At 41.8% G+C, this 20,147-nt stretch overlaps 1 protein-coding gene across 3 annotated transcripts in view; it reads left to right on the forward strand.

Moving 5' to 3' along the window:
* The window catches only part of SDK1 (sidekick cell adhesion molecule 1), a 980,492-nt gene that overhangs the window by 155,865 nt on the left and 804,480 nt on the right, over positions 1 to 20,147 (forward strand). Inside the window, exon 1 of one of the 3 annotated variants that reach the window (XM_070064290.1) lies at positions 13,160 to 14,580. The exons of the other annotated variants lie outside the window; for them this stretch is intronic. Coding sequence (XP_069920391.1) covers positions 14,487 to 14,580 — 94 coding nt within the window. The 5' untranslated portion in view covers positions 13,160 to 14,486. Of the gene's footprint in view, positions 1 to 13,159; positions 14,581 to 20,147 lie in introns of those variants that run through there. 3 annotated transcript variants of the gene reach the window in all.

The following is a 20,147-nucleotide window of genomic DNA, read 5'->3' on the forward strand; positions in this document are numbered from 1 at the left end:
TTGGCCGGCACTGCAGCTCACTAGGCTAATCTTCCGCCTGCCGCGCCAGCACACCGGGTTCTAGTCCCGGTTGGGGTGCCGGATTCTGTCCCGGTTGCTCCTCTTCCAGTCCAGCTCTCTGCTGTGGCCCGGGAGTACAGTGGAGGATGGCCCAAGTGCTTGGGCCCTGCACCTACATGGGAGACCAGGAGAAGCACCTGGCTCCTGGCTTCGGATCAGCGCGGTGCACCGGCCGCGGCGGCCATTGGGGGGTGAACCAACGGAAAAGGAAGACCTTTCTCTCTCACTGTCCACTCTGCCTGTCAAAAAAAAAAAAAAAAAAAAAAAAAAAAAAAAAAAGAGAGAGAGAGAGAAATAAAGAGAGAACTCTTAATTATTATCAAACATGTTATTTTCAGCTGGAAGAGAATCAGGCAGCTCCAAAGTTCTGTGCTTATGGTTATGTAAAGGTAGTTGAAGGATCAGTGTTTTCAGATATGCTATTGTTCTATGAATTTTTTTGAGAAAAAATAAAAAAAACATAAAGCAGTGGTCAAGAACTGAAAAAAAGGTGAAAAAACTCAATAATAGGAAAACACTAATGCTTTATATACAATCATGGAAACTTAGTTGAATGTAAATCAATGTTAGTAGATTTTTAAGACATAGTGAATTAATTGGAAAGAAAAAGACTGTAGAATACAAGCAACTTTTCTTAGTACTGGATTTCCTTTTAAACAGTTAAATAAATTATTTTGTAGCTCTTGAGTTCACATGCATCTCTAATTGATTGAAAAACCTGCTTTGATATCACAAGCATTGGGTGGGGATGAGGGGGAGAAAAGTGGGGGGGGGGGAAGTGAGGCTCTCTAGATGTGGGAGAGGAAATGATACAAATAAAGATTCTCAGTCCTGGAGGAAAATACAAAAGAAAAGTTGTGTTTTTTTTCAGAAATAATTTAAAAAATAGTATTTACTGAATATTGGAAGACCTTGTGCTACTTACTTTTTTTTTTTTTTTTTTTTTTTTTTTGACAGGCAGAGTGGACAGTGAGAGAGACAGACAGAGAGAGAAAGGTCTTCCTTTGCCGTTGGTTCACCCTCCAATGGCCGCCGCTGCAGCCGGTGCACCGCGCTGATCCGATGGCAGGAGCCAGGAGCCAGGTGCTTTTCCTGGTCTCCCATGGGGTGCAGGGCCCAAGCACCTGGGCCATCCTCCACTGCACTCCCTGGCCACAGCAGAGAGCTGGCCTGGAAGAGGGGCAACCGGGACAGAATCCGGCGCCCCAACCGGGACTAGAACCCGGTGTGCCGGCGCCACAAGGTGGAGGATTAGCCTATTGAGCCACGGCGCCGGCCTGCTACTTACTTTTGTAATTTACCTGTATTTTATCAGGGCTCTTAATAGGCCAGTCGTACTGAATTGTAAATAAGTAAAATAAGCAGGGACTGAACCTTCACTAGCATTATGGACATAGTCATTTTGAAGTGAATTCTGAAAGTATTTCCCCTTAATTCTTAAATGGAAAAGTCTAAAGAGCAATCCCAGTCAATAAGGAATTGAAGGAAACAGTTCCGTCAGCATGTGGAGAGAAAAGAATAAATTGCTTGGGAAGAGCTGTCACTCTTTGCATAAGGAAATTTAAGCACAAAGGATCCCAATAATTCACATTATGTATTATAGCCACTGTAGCTCATTTGTTGTCTATCAAGCAGTAGAAAACAATAACATTTTTTGAACCAAATCCCGAGTTTTCTGTGTTAGGAAAGAAGAAAATGTGCAGTTAATTTCTATGAGTCCTACCCTAAGAAGAACAGATTTTTGAGCAGGTTCAGCACAGGAAATGCAGTACAAGGAAACTGAATCTTCAACAGAGGATTTCTTGAGAAAAGCAGCTTTCTTTGATTTTATAAGATTTTTTTTTTTGGCAGTGAGAATATAAAACAATAAATTCAGGAACAAAAAGTGAATCAATAAATAACCTGGATTGTGTTTTAATCATAGAATCAATTGCTTTTTATACTTTTTCATTTTTATTTCCCACAAAGAGAATCCTGAATATAAAGGGAATATATTTCTAGGTAGTGATGTATTAAAGAACTCAGTAGTCTAAAATGACTTAATTTTACTTTTGATATCTGAAAGGATTAGGAAAATTCTATTTAAGAAACCAGAGCTCAGAAGGTAAGAAAGGCACCATATCATTCCTTGCTTTAAAAATTAGAATTCAACCTTGTAAAAACTTTCTAGTATTATAATCTCTGTAACTAATATAATAAGCGTAAGACTATTAAGTCCTTTTTCCTCTATACTATTTTTTCTGAGCAGTAAACAAATGGTACTTAGCAAATACGTGTTAAGTTTAGGAATGTTATTTTATAGCTCATTTTGAACAGAGTTGTAAAGCAATATTATCTTATGCCAAGATGTGTGATAAACAGAGTAGCTGATGCAGGCATTTTGTTTATTTGGCGAATACCTGGGTTTAGATGAATCTTTTCTGGAAACACATCCTTATACATTTAAACCTAGTTATGCCATGCTCAATTACCGGGGGTTTCTGAACTGTGTTTACTGGGCTATTTCAGGAAATCCTTTTATGCCATTGCAAATGGGAGACTTTGATATGATTGCAGGAAGAAAAAGGGGAGATTCATGAGGCTACGTCTTGCTGCATAAAATTTAATCATTTCCTTTTGTGCTAATAGTCTGATACACCATTTAATTTAGTTATCTAAGAATTTTTCTCTAGAAACACTGTCTTTAATTCCTACAAAAATAAAACCTAAATTATTTAAGAACAAAGTGATGTTTTTCCATTATTTTTTAAGGTAGTAAGAGCTGATGAAAGCAATTTCTAGCTAAATCCATTATTTAATTAATGTGGTTATAACATTTCCTATATGGAAAAAAATGTTCAATTTTTTGTTTTCATTTTTGACAGTCATAAATTGTCAAGGTTTTTTTCTTTTTCTTTCTTTTTTTTTTTTTTTTTTTTTTTGGTAAGTTGTAAGAGCTACTAAGCTAAAAATTACCTTTTCTGTTTTCCCATATGCGGTACTCCACAGTTGAGTGATCTCCGAGAGACGGGCCGAGTGCCATCCTCCTGTGGAACTGATTTACACTTTTACAGAAGGCAAATTTATGGCCCTTATCTGTTGGAGACTTTTATGAATTACTGGTATAAATCAAGAATTGAATGAATATTTTTCCCCCTGAGCATAAATCTATGATTGGGAGATTGATTTCTGAGTAACTCTTTGCTAACCCATTTAAAGTGTCATCTCTCAATTTTCTGTATTTTGGCATAAACTGAATAACTAAAATATAATATCAACAAAATAATTTGTTTTTCTTCTGTTTGGTAGTTCTAGAATTCACGTAGACCTCTCAAAAATCTCTAAAAATAACTTAACCAAAAAAAAAAAAAAAACAAATTTATATAGTAGAAATTCCATTAGTAGTAATGAACACAGAACTCTATTCATCTTTTTAGGCAGGAGAGGGAAAAAATGTAAGAAATACATTTAATTTTAAAATTCTTACAATGAACCATTGATTAGGGAAAAACGTAGATAGAAAAACCGATCATTTGTAGACTAAAACTTTTTTATTTTAAGTCAGAAAAATATATTAAAAAGTTAGGTCCTTATCTTTTTTTAAAAAGACTTTATTTATTTGAGAAGTAGAATTACAGAGAGAGAGAGAGAAAGGTCTTCCATATGCTGGTTCACACCCCAGATGGCTGCAATGGCCGGGGCTGCGCGATCTGAAGCCAGGAGCCAGGATCTCCTTCCAGGTCTCCCATGTGGGTGCAGGGGCCTAGCCACTTCTGCTGCTTTCTCAGCCATAGAGAGCTGGGCCTGAAGAGGAGCAGCCAAGACTCAGCTGGTGCCCATGTGGGATGCCAGTGCTGCAGGCATTGGCTTAGCTCTTCATGCCACAGAGGTCCTGACCCTTATCTCTTGAATATACTTGCAGAGATAGTTGGTCTTTAATGAAGAGGTATCTGTCTAAAGACAGAAAACAGGTAATATGAGGACCCTGTCTAGAATGGAAAGCTAGAAATGAGGTGGGCTAAAAAAATACAACCCTTGCATATCTGTGGAGTCCACATCCACAGGTTAGAACAGCTGTGGATCAAAAATATTATATCTTTACCTAACATGTACAGACTATTTCTTCTTTAAACAAAACAGTATTTACATAGCACTTTTTTCCCAAAGATTTATTTATTTATTTGAAAGATTTACACAGAGATGAAAGGGAGGGAGGGAGGGAGGGGTCTTCCATCCACTGGTTCACTCCACAATTGGCCACAACAGCTGGAGCTGTGCCGATCAGGAGCCCGGAGCCTCCTCCAGGTTTCCGACGTGGGTGCAGGGGCCCAAGGACCTGGGCCATCTTCTGCTTTCTCAGGCCATAGCAGAGAGCTGGATCGGAAGCGGAGTAGCTGAGTCTTGAACCGGCGCCCATAGCGGTGCTTCAGGCAAGGGCGTTAACCCGCTGTGCCACAGCACCAGCCCCATAGCACTTAATTTGAATTAAGTGTTAGAAGCAATGTGGAGATGATTTAAAGTATGAGAAGATGTGTGTAGGCTGTGTGCAAATGCCTCACTATTTCATGTAAGAGATTGAGTGTGCATTTGGGTATCTATAGGTCAATAGCAAGGAATGATAATTTCTTGTGTTTTTCACATAAAAAAAAACTTTGAAATCTGTAAGTGGCAATTTACAGATGAATTATGAAATTGTGAATTTGTTTTCAGACAATTGTCCCTTTCTCTTCCTCATTCCATTCGGTTTTGTTGCTTGGATAGCAATGAGGGAGATAGGGTTCTTCATGAGATAAGCAGTTGCTCCTGGCTTTTCTTGAAGAGAGATTTCTCTGGTAATAGAAAGAGTAGGTAGATAACCACAGTGTGTAGGTTGCTCCATGGGTGTTTGCTGAAGCATAGCAGGAAGGAAAGATGCCTGTCTGGAAGGAACTAAAAGGGACTTTGAGGGAGCTGTGTGCAGAGTGAGGGGTGAGGGTGGAGACGAGATGGGGGGGGAGCTGTGTGCAGAGTGAGGGGTGAGGGTGGAGAAGAGATGAGAGAGAGAGAGGGAGCTGTGTGCAGAGTGAGGGGTGAGGGTGGAGACGAGATGGGGGGGAGCTGTGTGCAGAGTGAGGGGTGAGGGTGGAGACGAGATGGGGGGGGAGCTGTGTGCAGAGTGAGGGGTGAGGGTGGAGACAAGATGGGGGGGAGCTGTGTGCAGAGTGAGGGGTGAGGGTGGAGACGAGATGAGAGAGAGAGAGGGAGCTGTGTGCAGAGTGAGGGGTGAGGGTGGAGACGAGATGGGGGGGAGCTGTGTGCAGAGTGAGGGGTGAGGGTGGAGACGAGATGGGGGGGGAGCTGTGTGCAGAGTGAGGGGTGAGGGTGGAGACAAGATGGGGGGGAGCTGTGTGCAGAGTGAGGGGTGAGGGTGGAGACGAGATGAGAGAGAGAGAGGGAGCTGTGTGCAGAGTGAGGGGTGAGGGTGGAGACGAGATCAGAGAGAGAGAGAGAGGGAGCTGTGTGCAGAGTGAAGGGTAAGGGTGGAGACAAGATCAGAGAGTGAGAGAGAGAGAAATTTCCTATTTGCTGACTGACTTCCCAAATGCCCCCAACAACTGAGGCTGGGCTAGTCTAAAGGTCGGAGCTAGGAACGCAGTTCAGATCTCCCATGTGGGTGAGAGACACCCAACTATTTGACTTGTCATCATCTGCTGCCTCTTTGGCTGTACATTATCAGGAATCTGGAATTGGTAGTGGAAATAGGACTTGAATGTAGGCACTCTGGTATGGGGTGCAGTGTCTTGTACGAAATGCATGAAATGCCTGCAGTTATGAGCTACTTTAAAACTTTAAAACTAATTTTCACTATTTTCATTTTATTTGTAAGAAAAGAGAGGGAGAGGGAGGAGGCAAGATGGCGGAATAGGAAGGGAGCACACTGATAGTCCGGGGAGAGATAGTTTAATAAAAGTGGAGATACTGCAGGTTCAAGGAAGAGTAGGGGAGGAAACAGCAGAAGAAACTCTTCCGGAACGCGTGATTCACAGCGGACCTGCGTGGAGAGCGTGGGAGCCCACAGTTCGGGACACCAGCGGCAGACTCAACACACCAGCGCTGGAACGCGAGGCAGAGTGGACAGTGAGAGAGAGAGACAGAGAGAAAGGTCTTCCTTTGCCGTTGGTTCACCCTCCAATGGCCGCCAAGGCCGGCGCGCTGCGGCCGGCGCACCACGCTGATCCGAAGCCAGGAGCCAGGTGCTTCTCCTGGTCTCCCATGGGGTGCAGGGCCCAGGGACTTGGGCCATCCTCCACTGCACTCCCTGGCCACAGCAGAGAGCTGGCCTGGAAGAGGGGCAACCGGGACAGAATCCGGCGCTCTGACGGGGACTAGAACCCGGTGTGCCGGTGCCGCAAGGCGGAGGATTAGCCTAGTGAGCCGCGGCGCCGGCCCTTGGGAGTTTTCTAAGGACCATTTGATCTGACCTGTGATGTGGTAACAGACTGAGTGCAGATGCAAATAAGAGAATCCAGCTGTCTGAACTTAAGCCAGATAACAAAGGGATTTGCAAAAATGTAAAACAGTGGCAATATTTTCATTTGGTGGTTCTATCAAATACTGATTACAATAACATGTAATAGCATTGTTAATATTATTTTTATAAATACTTTTAAAAACTTCAATGTTGAGTTCTAATGTTCAGTATAGTATTTGTGGATTGATATAATCATCATAAACATTCTTTTGACAAAGTTAAAAAAAAAGGGAGACTGAGACATACAGAGAAAGATCTTCCATATGCTGGGTCACTCCCTAGAAGTCTGTAACAGCCAGTTCTGGGCAAGGCCAGAGCCAGGAACTCATTCTGGGTCTCCCACATGGGTGGCAGGAGTCTGAGTACTTGGGCTATCCCGTGCTACATCTCAGGGCAGGCGTTAGCAGGACACTACCATGGGAAGCAGAGCCGGGACTCAAATCCAGGCACTCCAGTATGGCACATGGGCATTCCAAGTGGCCTCTTAAACATCATGCCAAATGCCTGCCTCTGATGATCTATTTTTATAACCAGAAAGACAGGAACTGGTACGCAGAGATTACGTCAATGCTGCCTTCTGGCATTTGCCTAATTTCAGCATAATTTGGCAGTCTTTCTCCTGAAGAATGAAGCTCAGTTGCTTATTTGTAAGAATTTTCCCTTAGTTGAGGTTACAACCTGCTTGGACATTAAGATAGGATGTGGTTCACTGTCTATGGAGACCCCTTCGGGCTGGACTCCTTGTTGAAGTATGGCAGCTGGTGTAGGCCAGTTTATTCCAGTTTAGCAATCCTGGGGACTGTGACCTCAGTTTGGAGAGTTTTATCTCTCGTGTGAATTCTGTGTGTTCTTTGAGTCAAATTTTGCTAAATTCTGTTATGTGCAATATTACCAGTTAATTTTTTTAAATGTGAATCTTACCCTGCCAGGCCTTCTGCATCCCTCCAGTGGTCCTTTGTCATACTTAAGAGATTCATCATTAATCTTCAGCATTAAAGGTGTGGAAGTTCTTCAGAATTTGACCCCTGCTTGCTTTTACAACCTCGTTTCCCAACAGATACTTCGTGAACATCACCTGTTCTAATTCTTACCGGCCCCTCCCAGAGGATGCACAGGCACTCTTCATTTTGCACAGTAGTGCAGGACAGTAGCAGTGACCAGCAAGTTGAACTGTGCAGAATGATCCTGGTAATCAGTGAGAAAAATGAACATTTCTAGGACCTATAAAAGGTTTTGTTAAAACATTAACAACACTCTTAGTTATAAATGGATAGGGAAGTGAAAGTCAAGCTAATATTGATTCAGTACACTGCTGTAAAGCATTAGAAGCACTGAGATTCAAAACCCTATCAAGAGTGGTTTAACCAGTGCCTGCCTTCCTCCTGTCATAAGACATACAGCAAGGAGCAAGCATCTTTCCATGCCTTGGTGACTTTCCATGCTCCCTTTGAAATTGGAATTGGCATCTACAGTTAATCCTTGTGCTTTCAATGTTGTGAACTATTTTACAGAGTTCCTGTAATGGGAAGTTTTTTTGCTGGCGTTACTTCTCTGGGATATCCTCGTCCTTCTCATTTGTGTGTAGTGCCTTCCCTAAGCCCCTGTGGCTGGCCAGTGTCACGTGGAATTAACATTCACATCATCGGTGTTACTTCTATACACCACATGGATGTTAGTGTTTCGTTTCTGCTCGGTCTCGTCCCGGTCAGCCATTTCCCTCTTTGGATTGCCCCTTTGCACACATTGTCCAGTGGGTCTGTCACTAGGAGCCATCGAGGCAGCATTGTTGCTCTTTTTGCTTTCTGTCTGTAGACTGAGACCTGCAGAGACCCACCACTGACAGGTTTTAAAAGAAGTGACACGAGTGGTCATGGATCATTCATGCACTTTGTGCACTGACAAGCTGGTGAGAAATTTATATTTTATGTGATTCCCCATGGTTAAAGTACAATGGTAACTGATGTGTGAATCTGGTTATTACAGGAAAGGTGTTAACTGTGGTAACTAAAATTTGTGCATCTCAAATTGAGCACTTCCTGTATATTACAAAGAAACTGGGTCTTGAAAAGCTGAAATGATTGCTGGCAGTCACAGAGCTGAAAAAGTGGCAGGGATCTATTAACATAACTTATTTAATGTTTCTGCCCTTTGATATTGTAAGGCACAGTCTGTTTCTCAGAGCTTCTGTCAAAGTAAATACTGACGGAATGTAAATTACAAATGGCTGTCTTTGATAGAATGTACTGGGATGTCTAATCAGGTCTGTAGCCCTGTAGGGATTCTTTGTCTGTGCAGCTTGGCCGACTGTCTTAAGGTTGCCAGGGCAGGCATATAAAACTGATTATTGTTCAAAGCTGCTTGGTAGCTGGTGACACACCTGACCTTATATGAGGTGGTTACTTGGAGTGAATCAACAGTCTTCAGCCTTTAGAGTGAAGGACGGACCAGCCCAGAAAAAACAAACAAACAAACAAACCCAGGAAAGGAAGGGAACATCCCTGCAGTCAAGTGGAGGAGACAGCTCAGCAGTGCTGGTGGTGATGTCTGGTTTAGGATGGGGCTGCAAACGTGGTGGGTAAGGGACCCAGCAGGCGCTGCATCTAGGCAAAGCCTCTGGTGCTGGCATCCCATGTGGGTGCTGGTTCGAGTCCCTGCCTCTGATTCAGCTCTCTGCTAGTGGCCTGGGAAGGCAGTGAAGAATGGCCAGAGTTCTTGGCTTCCTGGACGAAGCTCCTGGCTTTGGATCATCCCAGCTCCTGCTGTTGCAGCCATGTGGGGAGTGAACAAGTGGTTGGAATACCTTTCTCTTTCTCTCCCTCTATGACTCTACCTCTCAAAGAAATAAATAAAATCTTAAAAAAAAAAAAAAAAAGTGGTGGGTAGGGTTATGACATTCCCAGCCTTTGGTTTCAAGGCTGGGTTCAGTATGACTCTGCTCAACTGATATTGGCCAGGCGGGTGGTAGTGGTCCAGTCAGTGGTTACAACTGGGTGAGCCTGAGTCCGAGGTACAGTGTTGCCCTTGAAACGTTGAGGGGCATCTCAAATTGTTCAGAGTAGAGAAGAGCTGTGATGTGGAGATAGACTGGATCAATACCCAGACCTGGAAGATGAAGACTGGGAAAGAAATCCAATTCGTGAGGAAAAGACTGGCATGCTTTAGTGCCTGAAAAATGCCGGGCTTTATGCATGGCTCTCGTTTATTGATGATATCATTCCACTAAAGATCTTGTTGGTAAGTGGTATAGGTAATTTAGAGATAAAGAAACTGAGTTAAATAACTTCCCTGATGTCACAGATCTAGTAAGTGATAAAATTGGTATTAAAAAAAAGGTCCTTTTTAATATACCACAAAGGTGTTATATTAGGTGAAAGATGCCAGTCTCAAATATTTAAAGAAAAATATTTGAGGAGTGTTCATTCATCTTTGATCTTAAACTGGCTGTTGTATGTAACTTAGATTGTACTTTTCTGTAGAAATAATGTTTGAAAATGTGATTTGGTGCCCAGTCCATATGGCAACAACCAATTTTAACTTGCATATATGAGAGAGTACTTCAAAAAGTTCATGGAAAATGGAATTAGGAATAAGCTTCTCTTGGTGCAAAAAATTGAAATCCATAGTTTTGTCATCCTAGGCGTTTCCCTAGACTTTTTAAAGACCTACCCCTCTTATATGTGTCTCCCTGTGTGTGTCTTTCTCTGCTATTTAAAATGCATGTAATCGTTATTTTAAGAATTGAACAAGGGCTCCCATATTCATGCAAATATTTAAATTCTAAAGTCTCATGTTAATGGTTGGTGGGTTAAGGGTGGAGAATTGATTTAATTATGGTGTCTGAAGTATATGCCTGGAAGGTGGTTCTCCCCAGAGAGGTGATTATTTGTGTTAGGCTTGGCTGTTGGCCCACCTTGTCATGGTTCCTCCTCACCTGCTCCTTGTCACTGCAGTTGTCTGCCAGATACCAGACTAACAGGGGCTGTGCTGTCCTGTGCTATGTGAGCCTCCAAACTAAGCTGAAATAATCTTACTCTTTCCAGGAAACTCTTCTCAGGTATTCTAAAATAATGAAAACCTGCCTAAGACAATTATGTAAAATATTACATTTCAAGTCGTAGGGTGGGAAAATAGGGAATTCTGTTCTTTATGTTGAGGTCAGCCTCTCCTAGCAGCACTGCTGATGGCTAGGAGGACCAGTAGCTGGTAAACGTTCCTCTGCTCAAGAGTGGCATCTGTCTTCACCTCTGTCTTATGAGAAGGGCCCTGTTAGTAAGTCATTCCTTAGGTGTTTGAAATGTGGGAATAAGGACTTGATATACTCTAGATTCAGTTTATCTAACCATGTAGATGTTCTTAGTGAATCGGTTTTGTGTATTGGGGCGGGACTGTGTCTTAATAATTGAAGCTCTTTTGATAGCAAACAATGAAAACACACTCTAGCCAACTGAAAATAATGCTGATTCTTGGGCTGTGGAACTATTTTGCTTTCTGTGTTGCTGGGTCTCCTTAAAGACCAGAGCCTGGAGTTGTTTTTTTGTTTTATTTATTTTTAAGATTTATTCATTTATTTGAAAGGCAGAGTTACAGAGAGGCAGAGGCAGAGAGAGAGGTCTTTGATCTGCTGGTTCACTCCCCAAATGGCCGCAAGGCTGGAGCTGAGCTGGTCCAAAGCCAGGACCTTCTTCCAGGTCTCCCGTGTGGGTTCAGGGGCCCAAGCATTTGGGCCATCTTCCACTGCTTTCCCAAGCCATAGCAGAGAGCTGGATCGGAAGAGGAGCAACTGGGACTACAGCCGGCCCCCATATGGGATGCTGGCCCTGCAGGCAGTGGCTTTATCCGCTGTGCCACAGCACTATCCCGGAGCCTGGAGTTCTGCTATCCACTCTAAGCTTTCTCCCCTGCGTCCTCTGACTCTCTGGTCCTGGGGTCACCTGAAGGCGTGTTTCTCCTTGCTCACCACCCCCTACATGGCCACTGACTGGCTTCCTTCAGACTTCTGGGCACAAGGTTCTGCAGGACTTGATTCCAGCTCGTGATTTTTATATCCCCTTGTTTCAATGGCAAACAGATTCTAATGAGAGTCTCTAACACCTGATTCTAAAATCCCAAGATACAAAATGAATTTCTCCCAGCTTGAGTTAGGGACCCAGCATTTGTTAGATGCCCAACACTACTACCTTCATGTGTGGCCCAGGGGCGAGGCAGAAAGGGAGTAGTGGTGAAATCCAGTCACCTATCTGTTAGGGCATGGTGGATGGAGAATGGGTCCTGCCTGCTGAGCTTTTTTATTTGGCTTTTTTATTCATGGCTTTCTATGTTTTACTACTTTTAGACTAAGAAAGCAGTTACCACTGCACATTCTGTGCCTTCAAATGAAACTTCCACATCCGTAGTATCTGTGGTGATAATAAAGAGCTTCCAAAAACTGTAATATAAAGACTGACCAGGAGTGGACTTGATCTGAGAATATGGAAGAATTTATTTTAAATAAAATCTGTCTTTTCACTTAATTTGTAACAGCTGCTGATCTGATTGATCTGAAAACACATCTGTTGTTCTGTCTAGGTGTAAGATGCCTGTTAGTTACAGTCTGTGCTGCTTCATTGCAGTGAGAACTATCAAAAGTGAATACGAAATCAGTTTTTCAGTATTTTATTTGTGAGGGATGAATGGAAGAATCAAACTTTTATGATAATCTTGTATTGTCATCTATTTTTAGTTCAGTGGAAGAAGCAGCATAGCCCAGGGGACTAGGGAGGATGGGGATTTGGGAGCTCTGAGATTTATCTGTTTTGCAACTGACTTACACTGTGACCTTAAAAAAGGAGATTAACCTCTGTGTACTTCACATGTAAAATGGGATTTTCTTGATAGGAATACAGGTACATTACAATATGAGCAAAACGAATAGTAAAAAAGATTGTATACAAAGCAGGAGTGATAGTCTTTAAAATTCAGAAGCCCATAGCTTAAAAAAGATTCTACCTAGAATATGAAAACCTGACCTCTTCATATTCGTTAGACTAATCAGCAAGAGTTAAATTCACACCTTGTTTAAAAAATTCCATGTACTGGAAAGAGAAACACATGACTCTGTATCATAGAATTATGATAAGGACTTTGTGAGGTATACTTCAAAAACTTTTATAGGCTGTAGTAAACAAAGAATATCCCATTACCTTGGATTTGGGGTGAACTTTATCCAATATAAGCATGCCGTAAGAGCTCTCTTTTGCTCTATTTTGGCTTTTGTGTTGAAATCAGTGTCATCTGTTGGTCATGGCATTAGAATATATGCTGAGGTCTTGGCTCTGTTGTGTAGCGGGTAGAGCTGCCGCCTGCAGTGCCAGCATCCCATGTGAGCACTAATTTGAGTCCCGGCCGCTCCATTTCCAATGTAGCTCTCTGCTATAGCCTGGGAAAGCAGTAGAAAGTGGCCCAAGTGCTTGGACCCCTGCATCCACATGAGAGACCTGGAAGAAGCTCCTGGTTCCTAGCTTCTGATTTGCTCAGCTTTGGCTGTTATGGCCATTTGGGGAGTGAAGCAGCAGATAGAAGACTCTCTGTCTCTCTCTGCGCCTCTTTCAAATAAATAAATCTTAAAAAAATAGATACATGCTAAGTTCACCTGTGCCCTGCTCTGTCATCCAGACCCTGTGCAGTCTGACTTTATCTATCACCACCAGCACTGTTGACTTGCCCATATTATGGTGATCTTATGCCTCCTTTTGTATCAGTTCTACAGAAGGCAAAATATCCTAAAATCTAACATGTAAATAAGCTAAAAGGATTAAAGTAGTAGGCAGAAATAGTGGTTTGTTGTATATTTATTTATATTGTATTTGCATAACAGTCTTCCTAGAGGGAAGATGTGCACTTTGCTTTATTTCCTATAGAAAAACCCTTGGAGCAGAGTGGCTAGAGTGTGTTCCTGAGCTTCAGTAACCCAGGTTTGTTGGCTTCCCAGGGTGAGCTTAAGCCTGCCCTGTCACAAGGGTGTAGGTTGACTGGGTTGTGGAACAGACTGATTGCCATACTTCAGTTGCGTTAGAAGAAGTCAATTTCTCCTCAAAAACATGGTAACAAAATTGGATCGTAATGCTTAAATAGAATTATTGTTCTCTACCTAAAGGATTCTCCCAAATCAGTCTGAAGATGACTACTGTTGTATCACCCATTTTGGAAAGAATTGCATGATTGAGTTCAGTCATTGTACAGATTAATAGCATGTTCTTACTAACTTGTAAATATTCATTTACAGGAAGGAGTGACTAGAATCTTTGAGTTCTTTCATATTGGTGTTGAGGTTTCTGAGTTGTTAGTTTTCCCTTCATTTTAGAGAAAAGTTTTTCCAAAAATTCTTCTTGATTGCAAAATGTATCCCCTGAGATTCCAGACAACATAGCTCATGCTGACCAGTTGATTCCAAGTGTGACAACACAGTATTTAGCAAGTCCCAGTGAAACCAGGCGGAGGTCAGAGACTATGCCTGGCTTTGCCTGCATTGGTTAACTGCTGCAATCCTTGATTTTATCTGGCTTCAAATGACTGTTACAACAGTCATAAATTGTGTAGCCCTTTGCAATTCTGTGTAATCCAAAAGTTTTCACCCTTCAAAGGGCATTTGTTAGTTGCTGTTTGGTGTAGTCGCTTCGTTATTTTTGAAAACGATTTATTCATTTATTTGAAAGAGAGGGACGGAGGGAGAGAGAGAAAAAGGGATACAGATCGATCTATCTTCTGACTGTTGGTTCACTTTCCAGATGGCTGCAGTAGCCTTGGCTGGGCCAGGCCAAAGCCAGGAGCTTCATCTGGGTTTCCCTTGTGGGTGGCAGGGACCCAAACACCTGGACCATCTTCTGCTTTTCCTGGGTCATTGGCAGTGAGCTGGGTCAGAAGTGGAGCTGCCAGGCAGGAACCAGAGCCCTTGGGGTTGATGGCTTCCCAGGCAGCCCCCGGTACAGTCTCTTTAACACTTGAGAGGAGGGTATGTCGGCCAGATTTCTTCATTTTCATGTTTTCCTGGGAAGGTAAGGCAGATTCTCAGATGATTGTGTTTAGTTAGTAAATGCCTCTCTTCTCACTTGCTCTGCCTCCTCGTTTTCTGTTTCCTCCCCCTCTTTCCTCTCCCTCTTTAGATTTTTATGACATAGAGACAGTTTTCCAGCAAAATGAGTGGACTGCAATACTAAAGACTGCTTGGTCGAGAAACTATCAGTCTTTGCATGGCAGGCTTAAGGACAAATGTCAAATACAGACATGCTGAGAATCTTTTTGTCATTCCAGGTTAACTGATTTAGAAAAATTTAAGTGCAGTGGTTGGTGCTTAGCGGTAAATTTGAGAAAACTCATCTTTAACATGCATCTTATGTATCACAAGCTTGAAAACCTTAGATTCCTCACATGGCATATTGGATTTAAAACATTGTGCTTTAGACACAATTTTAAGTTAAAATATTCTGTAAATATGATTTACTAGTGTGCTTACCTTTGTATAGATTACTTTGTGTTTACTACAGTGTGGTAAGGAAGTGTGGAGAATTGTCATCCCACACATCTGATGGTTTAAAGTAGTGTTCGATTTAAGGAGTCAAATAAAGAAAATTCAGTAATGGCTTATAGAGATGAAGCAAAAGGTATGGGTACAGGCCCATCTTATAACTTGTTGTTGCTGGTAATTGTGTCCTATTTTTTGATGAATGTTTTTCCTTTCTCTTTGAAGACTTTGAGTTAGGAAGTATTCATGCTGTGCTATTCACTTCACCAGGCGGAAGAACCAGCATGATAAGAAGTTAGGAAACCAGGTTTTCAAATTCATTTAGCACAGATGAATATGTCAATATGATTTTTCTTATATCAGGTCTTGGAAGAAGTTTTTCACTTGTTCCCCTTGATTCTGGCATGTGAAATGGAATTTTACTCAGGTGTCCCTTCTGTGTGAATTTATTGAGGAGGATGCCTTTGCTATGTCCTGTGCACCTTCCTGGAGGATGGTCACATAGCCACAGTGCCACCCACCACCCTTGGAGATGACAGGGTGTCATCAGTACAACTACTGACTATTGGAAACCTCATGTTACTTAATCTTTACAACTCCTTACGCATCTTGTTAGTTTTGTAGATGAGGACATCCCTGTCTCAAATATGTTAAATGGCTTACCCAAGGTCATTTTGCCAGTTAAGTCCAAGTCATTTTTACTGAATACAGATAGTCCTAACCAGTTCTGTAGGTTGCCCCGCCTTGAGGTGTGGTTTACTGTCATCACCTTCCCTGGCATGTCTGCTTGCTGGGTTCTGAGTTGCAGACCTGCTGAGCAGTGATGGTCAGAATTGTGGGGTGAACAGAGTATAACCTGGATGAACCTCTCATTGCTTCCTTATTGACCCCCAGAAAACGCACACAGGTTAGAATTGGCCGTTTTCTTGCCTTATTTGTTATACCATATTTTGTGTCACAGGTGATTTTTCTGAAGGAAAGATGACAAACCACAGTTCTAGATATGTTCCTGAAGATTTTTCCTACTTATCGAATCTTCATTTGATTTCCATTAATAAAATGAAATTATAACCCAAATATTAAAATCTACCAAATTATGTAATTCTTATTCTGAGCAGTTAATTGTAATTTCTTCAGCTTCAGTTGAGTTAAAGCCTTGAAAAGCATTTATTCTTGTGATTCTTTAATACTTTTACAGAATATTTTTATACTGTTGGTATCTTTTCTTTTCCTCATTATTTTGTAGAAGACTGTGATGGGGAGAAAGTAACACGTCACTTAGCATAAAAACAGATTACATTAGAGATCTATTCCAATGTGATCTCCATACCCACGTGTTTTGATGGCGACTTTTTGAGGCCCTGCCTTTTGTAGGACCTAAAGGATGCCTGCTGTCTGCTATTTCCCATGTCCTTCAAACCAGAGCCCCCTTTGCCTGTCTTCTGAGGGGCTTCTTCTGGCTTGTTCTGTGCTCGCTCTGCCCTTCTCTGACAATGTTCACCTTCCGGGGCCCTCATACTTTGTGATGATTGCTCCCAAACTTTCATTTCCAGCCCCAACTTCAACCCAGCAATTACTTGTTAACCATGAGATGGTATCAAGAAACCAACCAAAGTTTTCTTCTCCATTATAAGTAGAAAAAAAGACAAAACTCGGCTGGCCCCGTGGCTCAATAGGCTAATCCTCCACCTGCAGCGCCGGCACCCCGGGTTCTAGTCCCGGTCGGGGTGCTGGATTCTGTCCCGGTTGCCCCTCTTCCAGGCCAGCTCTGTGCTGTGGCCCAGGAGTGCAGTGGAGGATGGCCCAAGTACTTGGGCCCTGTACCCGCATGGGAGACCAGGAGAAGCACCTGGCTCCTGGCTTCGGATCAGCGCGGTGCGCCGGCTGCAGCGCGATAGACGCGGCGGCCATTGGAGGGTGAACCAACGGCAAAAGGAAGACCTTTCTGTCTGTCTGTCTCTCACTGTCCACTCTGCCTGTCAAAAACAAAAAACAAAAAACAAAACAAAACAAAACAAAAAAAAACCCAGAACTGTTGCTCTTGATTAAACTAGGTCTACATTGTGTTTAAGATTATAAATGAGCTTAGCATCATGAGGTTCCATAATTTATTTTTAAAGAGTTTAGATCTGTAATCATTCAAGATAATTATGTTTTATTTTCAGTGTAATATGGCTCTTAATTGTAACACTAATGAACACTGAGGATGCTTTGAAGATTCACTCATGTAAAGTGATTTGATGAATTGAAGTAAGGTGACATTTGATGGATTTAGTGGAAATTTAGATAGAGTTTGCCTCCCAGTGATGTTTTATGGCTGACTTTTGACAATCTTTTAGGTAGGATTTCTTGAAAAATTATAGGATTTAGGGGAATGATTATGAAATAATTGATTAAAAAGTATGCAATACTGGATTTCATTGAATTAAAGTTCGTGTAGATTCAGTTTAAAACCAAATTCAACATATTTTATATTTCCTCAAACCTTTTTTCATGTATTAATTTTCTCATGCTTGTCATTCTCATCTAATGATGATTTAATGTTTGCAAACCTGAATAAATTTGTATGTAAGGAGTTCTATGTTTTTAATCAATGAAGACTGAAATTTCGCATCTGAGATGGTAAACAATGAAAAAACTTAAATAGAAAATGAAAATAATGATTAGACTTTAGAAAGTACTTTTATTAATGTTCTTGGCTCTGAACCACATAATATTTTTATCTTCATTGTATAATATTTTGAAGGTGACTGAACTCTGAAAGATATAATTATCACTAAGTTGTCAAGATTACTTAAATTAGAACAGGGTCTTTGTCCTCGCTCTCAGCCCGTTCCCTGAAACCTGTGACCCAGGGTTATGAGTGAGCTGTGAGTGCTAGACTACTTCTTACAGTCCCTTCCTGAGAACTTGCACAGACAGCACAGTGTGCTGTGGCAAAAGTGTGTCTTTACTTCATTATTACTTATTGAGAAAAAATGTAGAACTTACAATGCCCAATGGGTTATGCACAGTAAAAAAATTCTGGGTGATAGCTCTGGCAGCAGTCCCTCCTCCGTCGATCCAGGAGAGCCTGGCCTGGTTTAACCTTGCTTTTCTCGCCAATGATCTCCTGACACTGAAAGACGAGTAATACAATCTTTAAAAATCAGTAAGGGACGTTTTATTGTAGTCCTTCACCTTCATTGTTCGGCGCCCTTCAGGGAGGAAAGGAGGCAGATATTCCTCTGCAGAAAATACCTCTGAAAACCTGACTGATGGGTAATAAATGATTCCTTTAAAAAATGTGTTCTAATACTATTATTTGAGGGGTGGATTTGGGGCTGGAATAAAAGATGAATGTGATTAGTTTCAAGGCTGAAATTGGGCTTTGTATAAATAATGTTTTAATATAATCACAAATGTTTTAAGTATATGGAAAGCAAAATTTATTTTAAAATGATACAAGAATTACGAATCCTGTAATTCCCTGTTAGACGCCAGCAGTCCAAATTAGAAATGATTAAGGAGAACAACAACAACAAAAAACTCACATAGTTTACTAAAACCTTTGGCTGAATAGAAGCTGCATCTTTTGTGTTACTGGAGCATATCAGTGAAGAAGTCACATAGTTGACGTCGCTAAAAGAGGTATCACGATGATGAGACTGTGTCCTTACACATGCTAGATTTGGCAGTTTCTTTCACATTCTCTCAGTCCTGAGACAGGGTTAGATCAAATGGGATTGTTCTACGTTTTACATCTGACCAACTGTTCTTGGAGTAATTAAGTTATCCAAGGCCACATAGTTAATATTTGCAAGTGACCTTTCTTCCAATGTTTTCGAAAACTGTCCCTTCCCTACCTCTTCCCTCCCTCCACTTCCCACCCTTGCCCGAGTCCCACAGTGCTTTCACCATGCTGCATTATGTGGTCTTTTATTTTTTTATTTTTTATTTATTTTTTGACAGGCAGAGTTAGAGAGACAGAGAGAAAGGTCTTCCTTTTTCCGTTGGTTCACCCCCAAAGTGGCCACTAAGGCCAGTGTGCTGTGGCCTGCGGGCTGTGCTGATCCAAAGCCAGGAGCCAGGTGCTTCCTCCTGGTCTCCCATGGGGTGCAGGGCCCAAGCACTTGGGCCATCCTCCACTGCCCTCCCGGGCCACAGCAGAGAGCTGGACTGGAAGAGGAGCAACCAGGACAGAATCCGGCGCCCCGACCGGGGCTAGAACCTGGGGTGCCAGTGCTGCAGGCGGAGGATTAGCCTAGTGAGCCATGGCACTGGCCTGTCTTTTTATTTTTTATACTTCATAGTTAACTCTGAACTAAAAGTTTACTACTAGGACCTATATTTCATATTACCAACAGATATGACTTCTGAATATATACATTTAACTAGAGTTATTGTTTTATAGGTTGTTATCTGTCTTCCAGCTGAATTTTCACCTTTGTTTAAATAGAACTTGGCATGTATTAAAAGTAATCTCTCTTCAACCATAGTGTATTTTGGATTTTAAGATTAAATATGAAAAATGCCTCTTGAATGTTCATGTTTCTTGTTGTTCCTGCATGTCTCTGTGCTATCTAGGCTCTTGGAACAACAGGGGCATTTGCAGAGACAATGCCAGTGTCATGGAATGTCCACCATGAAGACCTCTATCCAATGTTTTAGTGCCATGAATAAATGTGGTGTAGTGTGGTGAGCAGGAGTCTGGACTTTGGACAGAGGATATCTCTGGTTCCAGTCCTGGCTGCCACTTAGTTGGTATGAGACCTCTTATTCTTAATGCCAATATTTGTCCCCTGCACCTAAATTCCTAATGTCTCTCCTGGAGTTACCTCCCCTTGCTTCATATAGCCCACATATCCCCATCATGAGCACTGATTCTTTAAGAATTCCTGCCCATGAATTCAGACCATAACTAATACCTTCTTGTTAGTTATTGAACATCTTGAATGTATAATTCATGGCATTTTTTTCAGTTGAGCCTCAACTTACTCAATACAATATAGGTAATCTATCTTTAAAACATAATCAGAGTGAACCTTCCTTCCAAAATGTACAGAACTCTCTTGATAAGAACTGGTGAAGCCAGTGTTTTTCAAACCATGATTATATACA

The sequence above is a fragment of the Oryctolagus cuniculus genome, chromosome 19 (genome assembly GCF_964237555.1).
Source record: "Oryctolagus cuniculus chromosome 19, mOryCun1.1, whole genome shotgun sequence".
Taxonomy (NCBI): Eukaryota; Metazoa; Chordata; class Mammalia; order Lagomorpha; family Leporidae; genus Oryctolagus; species Oryctolagus cuniculus.